General features: G+C 74.6%; 1 protein-coding gene across 1 annotated transcript in view; it reads right to left on the minus strand.

The window, feature by feature from the left end:
- LOC149855190 (heparan sulfate glucosamine 3-O-sulfotransferase 2-like) overlaps positions 1-5,662 on the minus strand; it is an 11,356-nt gene extending 5,694 nt beyond the window's left edge. The window contains exon 1 of the mRNA XM_090024458.1: positions 5,182-5,662. Within this exon, the coding sequence (XP_089880584.1) occupies positions 5,182-5,579 (398 nt within the window). The 5' untranslated portion in view covers positions 5,580-5,662. The remainder of the gene's footprint in view (positions 1-5,181) is intronic.
- Between the last annotated feature and the right edge of the window lie 338 nt (positions 5,663-6,000).

The raw sequence follows: 6,000 nt of genomic DNA on the forward strand, positions 1-6,000 counted from the left end.
AGACCCGCTCTATTCATTCCTTGCGTGCCGCCCGCAGGCCCGTGCGGCGCTCCCAGGCGGGCGCCCGCTCCCCCGGGGCCAGGCCGCGTGCGGGAGCCGGGCTCCCCGCTGCGGGCGCCCCAAGCCGTGGCAGCACTGCCGCGCTCCGGCCGGCTCGCTGGCACGCCGGAGGGCAGCACCCGAGTCGGTACCGACCCCTGCGGCGCCTGGAGTGCAGGTTTGCGGGCTCTCCTCGGAGGCGCGAGCCTGATGGGGGAATCCCGGGCCCCGGCGGAAACACGGCAGACCTTTGGCCGGCCCCGAGACACGGCCAGGGCCCCGGGGACAGCCGCTGCAGGGCTCTGATGCGAGCTGACGGGATGCGGCCCGGGCGCGGGGCTCAGCCGGCGCTCGCGTGTGCTGGCGGCCGGGGGACGCGGGGCCCCGGCTTGCACGCCAGCCACGCGCGCGGCCACTAACTGCTGCCAATTCCTTTTTAATCACCGCAATGCTCCGGAGAGGCTGCAGCGCGCTTCGAGTCGGCACCGCCTCTTCCAGGAGCAGGCTCACATCCTTCGTGCGGCACCGGCCTGGGTGGGCATCCTCTCCGACCGGCTGGGCGCCCGGCGGGGCCCACCCCCAGACCAGGCTCACAGCAGAGCAGGGCCAAGGATGACCAGGCGCCCGGCGGGACGCGGCACCCGTCCAGCATCGTTCCTTAGCTTTTTCACGCATTCATCGGGGCAGCCGGCTCCCTCCCAGCCCCGGTGACGCCGGCTCCTTCCCCGGCTCCATCCCGTGCCTGGCCGCGCACACCCAGGGCAGCGGGGCAGGATGGGAAGTGCCCGCACGGGGGACCTGCCTGCCCGCACCCCACAGCGCACCGCAGGACGTGGCCGCGCCCGTGGGGCTGAGGAGGTGCCTGGTCGGTGGGGGCCTGCCCTCCCCTCCCGCGGGGGTCTGCATCCGGGGTCCGGCGAGCGGCGTGCTGGGAGCAGGCTCGGCTCGCTCTCGGGGGGCACCGCCGCGGGGGAAGGGCCGACGCCCCCAGGCGATGCCCCGAGTCGGGGCAGCCGCGGGCGGGGCCGGGGCCGGGGCCGGGGCCGGGTCTAACGCGCCCGGGCAGGGCGGGGCCGGACACCAGCGGCCCCGGAGCAGGGGGGTGGTCGGCGAGCTGTCCCCGCCTGACCCCCACCCACACTGCGGCCCCGACCGCCACGTGCTCTCGGCCCCGGCCCTGCCGCGCCGCTCCCGCACGTGGAAGGACTGGAGCTTTACAAAGCGGTAACTTATCACTTCAACGAGCCTTTAATTAGGGAATAATTACAGCAGCTGTAGCTTATTACGTGGCTTTAATGAATATTAATTTTTTCAGGTTGAAGTTTTACCTACAAAACCAATTGCTCTGGAAATGGGGGGCGGGCAGGTGGGATGAGGAAGGGCTCACTCCCCCCCCCACTAACTCGGGTGACTCTGCTAAGGACGCCACTTTGTAACGCCACCGTGCATCCATGCCTGGCACCCAGTGCCCGGAGCTGGCCGTGGAAGAAGCGGAGGGGGTGCAAAGAAGGGCAGCGAGGGTGATCGGGGCTGTGGAGGGCTGCTCAGATTAGGAGAGAGACGCTTGCTGCTGCACAGGAGAAGGGGTCGCAGCGCACTAACGGCAGAGGGGGGTCTGGAGGGGTTTATCACGCGCTCTCTCGCCAGGAGGAGTACCGCTCCGGTCCTTCCCCGTGCGCCGAGAGCGCGTGGCGGCCGGGGCCGCAGTGTGGGCTGGGGGCCAGGCGGGGACAGCCCGGCGGCAGCTCGCCGACCGCCATCCCCTTGCTCCGGGGTCGCTGGAGTCCGGCCCTGCCCTGCCCGGCCCGGCCACTGCCACGGGCGCGTTAGGCCCGGACTCGGGCCGTGCCCCGCGGCGGTGCCGCTGTCGAGAGGGAGCCGAGCCTGCTCCCAGCACGGCCGCTCGCCGGACCCCAGACGCACCCCCGGCACTACACGGGGGTCACAGAGGCGGGGGTTCGGCCCCACGACGCCGGGCTGGGAGTCGCGGCCCAGCGCGTGGCTGACACGAGTGGCACGGTGGCCCGGGCTCTGCACGAGGAGGTCTATGCCGCACGCTTTGTCCGGGGCTGGAAGGGATCGATACTCCCCAGCTGCCGGCTGCTTGGTTTCAGCCGCCTTGAAACAGCCCTTGCTAAAAATACCTTCCTGCTTTGTGTCTCTGGCTAACGAGCGGGATTAGGGGGTTGATGGGAGCTGGAAAGGGCATGGGCGTGCTGGGCACAGTCGTGCGCCATCCCCGTGGGAGCGGCGCCGGCGATCGCGGGGGCAGGGCGATGGGCACGTCCTGCTCCGGCCGGGTCTCATTTACCTCGGCTCAAGTAAGAGCGAGCGAGGGGGAGAGGCGAGTGCGGAGCAGGAGGCGCCGCGGGCTGCCGGAGGCCGTCTGGGCTGGCAGAGGAGGCTCGGCGGCCGGCCGGCCGGGGAAAGCCGACGGCTCGGTCTCGGGAGGGCCGAGGCACGGCTCGTGGGCAGTTCGCTCTGTCCCCTGCCTGGAGGCCTGAAGGAGCAGAGGGCAGCGTGAAGCACCCGGGGACCAGAGCATCCTTGCGTCCGTGGGTGGGGCCAAGCCTGCCACGAGGGACAGGTGCTCACCCACCGGGGCACGGCCCAACCCAGCCTGGGGCCTGGAAGAGACCTGCCCGGGACAAGCTGTCCCCTCTCTGCCCTTCGCGAGGCTCCTCTGTCCAGCGGTGACCGCACGGGAGACGGGGGGAGGGCAGGTCTGGCCTGGCTGGATGCCTCATGTTACTGCGGTGATTGCGGTCCGCGGGCCCCAGGACCTGCACCCTGCACCCGCCAGGACAGGCCGCCGGCCTGAGGCGGGCACGGCCGCGCCAGGTGCGGCCCCGGCCCCGGGCGCTGCCTGCGGCGTCCCCCACGCGAGCCGCGTTTGCAGCCAGGCCAACCCGGGCGCTGGCTGGGGTCCGTGAATGAGGCAGAGCCGTGGGCCACGGGGTCGCGCGGCAGGGAGCGGGCGCGAGGTGCCCGGCGGGGCTCTCTAATGGCTCCACGGCCACGCGGCGAAATCAATTCAGTGCTTTCTCCTTTGCGGGCTCCGCACTTAGGGCTTGGCACGTTCACAAGAACAAAACCTCTCCTGACCCCAGGGAAGTGCTGCTTAATTGTCTGCTCCGAGCTCATTTCGAAGCTCGCACTCAGGCGACATCCTGCATCCATCCCAGCACCCCGCAGACCTCCGGGCAGCGGCTGTGCCCCCACCGCCGGGACCCCCGCTCGCAGGCGCTGCGGAGCGGCCTGGCACGGCCCTCGAGAGCAGCGCGGCAGCACTGGCCCCCGGACTCGGTGCCTGGCCCCCCCCCCGTCCCGGCGGAGCCCGCTCATGGCGGAGGTGCCAGCAGCGCCTGGGGCCACCCACCTCCGGGGCTCTGCTCCCTCCCGGTGCCCCCCGGGCCGCTCGGGGACAGCGTCAGTGCTGCTCCGGCCCCCGGCCCAGGTCTCCGGGTCCCCAGTCGTGTCATCGGGGTCCCCGAGGCACCGGCGCGGCCCCGCCGAGAGCCAGCCCAGGGCACGCGGCCACGAGCGGTCGAGGTGCTGGGCAGACGGGCTCCGTCCCGGTGGGCCAGAGGCCGGGCTCTGCTTCGGGGCCAGCCGCTCCAGAGCTGCCCGTGGCTGCGCGGACGCGCCGCGCCGAGGGGAATCCGGGGCACGCGGGGATTAAGCAGCTCCCTGGCAGCGCGGAGATCAGCACAGCCGGGGGCTGGGCCTGTCCCACCCCCATCTGCGGAGCAGAGCCCAGCAGAGCTGCCCGGCTGCATGGGGGGGGGGGGGGGGGCTTGCCCGCGCCCCTTGCTCCCGGGCAGACCGGGTCTGCGTCCAGGCATGCCTCGGGGCAGCGGGCAAACGGGCTCCACGCTGCCCCAGGGCCTCGCTCCCTACCCTGTCTGCACGCACCCGGGCCCCGGGCTGGGAGCCCCCTGCATAAAGGCTGCGAGGGCCGTGCTCATGGCTGCCCTCGGTCTCAGCCCCTCCCTGCAAAGGCCCCGGGCACTGCATGTGGGGGCCGTGCTGGGTGCCCTGGAGGCAGGCAGGGAGGGCACGTGCTCAGCCCTGGGAGGAGAGGGCTCCAGCTGCCCAGATGGGGCCTTTGCTCCCTCTCCAAACGGGGCAGTGCAGTGCAGTGCAGTGCAGGGGCCGGCTGGGGACCCGTGGCAGGGCAGGGCAGGGCAGTGGGAGCCGAGCATGTGCCAGGAGGCTGCTGGCTGGGTGCAGGCACCTCGCAGCCCGGGCGGCTTGGGGGGGGGCAGCAGCGGTGTTAGGCTCGGGCCGGGGCGGAGGTGCACCCTGCAGACTAGCTGAAGCAGGGGACGTCCCTGCGGTGCCGCCGCTTGGGTGGGTCGGCGGGGTGCCCCCCCGCCCGCCCGGGGATCTACAGCCGGCTTCTGCCGCCGGGGCCGGGGCCGGGGCTCCGCAGCGGCGCCCCCCGCCCGCCCTCGCCGAGCGCGACGCAGGAGCCGGCGGCCGCCCCGAGACGGCTCTAAGTAGGCCAGGCTGCGCCTCGGCAGCGCTCCTCCCAGGGGCCCGGGGGAGGGAACCGGGGGTGGAAAGCCAGCTCCAGCGCCGCGCGGATCCTTGCCAGCAGCGCCGCTGCCTCCAGTGCCTGCAGCCTGCCCTGCTCGCCTCCCTCTGCCCCGCGCAGCGAAGGGAAGGGGGCGCAGCCCGTCTGGGCCCCCCGCCCCGTGGCAGGTGCCGATGCAGAAGCAGACACGAGCAGAGCGGGGCCGGCCTGGCTGGGACTGGGGCCCAGCCGGATCCTTTCCTTCCCCTCCCACTCCCGGAGCCGGTGCCCAGGCTCCCGCTCCCGGCCTTGCGCTCCAGGGACTTTGCTGCCTGCCCCTGGGCCAGGCCCCGGGCGTGAACGGGACCCGGGGCCCGGGAGGGGTGGCAGGGTCTGCCTGAGCCTGCAGGCAGGCAGGGACACCCAGCGCCCGGGCCCGCCGCGGGGAGACCGCGTGTCAGGACGCGGCGCCGGTGCCAGGAGCGCGCAGGCGATGCCCCCCTCCAGGCCGGGCGCGCAGCCGCGCCCCCGCCCGCGCCAGCCCCGGTGCCCCCGCCCCACGCGGGACCAGGGCGGCTGCGGCGCCGCGCGGGCCAAGCCCCGGGCCCTGGAGCAGCGCCTACCTGTACCAGCGCAGCCCGCGGTGGTAGTGGCGGTCGAAGAAGTGCGGCTCGGTGCCCAGGGCGCGGACCTGCGGGTGGGCGCGGAGGAACTCGAGCACGGCGCGCGTCCCGCCCTTCTTGACGCCCACGACGAGCGCCTGCGGCAGGCGCCGGGAGCCGGGCCGCGGGCCGGCGGGCGCGGGGCGGCGGCAGCGCGGCGCCGCCTCCTGCAGAAGTTTCTTGGCGGCGGGCGCGGGCGGGCAGCGCGGCGGCGGCGGCGGCGCGGGGCGCGGCGGGGCGCGGGCGCCGCAGCAGAGCAGGCGGCAGCACAGGTAGGTGCCGGACAGCGACAGCGCCAGCGCCAGCACGACGCGCCGCGCCAGCCGCGGGCACCGGGCGCTCGGCGCGCGCCGCGCCATGGCTCCATGGCCCGGCGCATGGGGCCGGGCCGGGCCGCGCCGCGCTCCGCGGGGCCGCCTCGCCTCGCCTCGCCTCGCCTCGCCTCGCCCCGCGCCGCCGCCGCCGCCGCGCCCGCGCTCCTGCTTAAGGGGCCGCCTGACGTCAGCGCCGCCCCGCCCCGAGCGCGCGTGGGGACCCCCGCGCCGCCCCGCCCCGCCCCGCGCCGCCCCGCGCTCCCGCCGCCCGCCGGCGCCACTCAGCCCGGCCGCCACGGCCCCGGCCCCGGCCCCCAGGGACACGCGCCGGCGCCGCCGCCCCCGCCCCCGCCGCGCGACCTCGCTGCTAACCAGCCGCCTCCCACCAGCGACCTGGCTGACCCCCACGGGAAGGGTGCAAACCACCCGCGGTGTCAATAACCCGGCTGCGGGAGATGGCCTTGAA

This window comes from Crocodylus siamensis, chromosome 12, assembly GCF_052110815.1.
Source record: "Crocodylus siamensis isolate JL-2025a chromosome 12, ASM5211081v1, whole genome shotgun sequence".
Lineage (NCBI taxonomy): Eukaryota > Metazoa > Chordata > Crocodylia > Crocodylidae > Crocodylus > Crocodylus siamensis.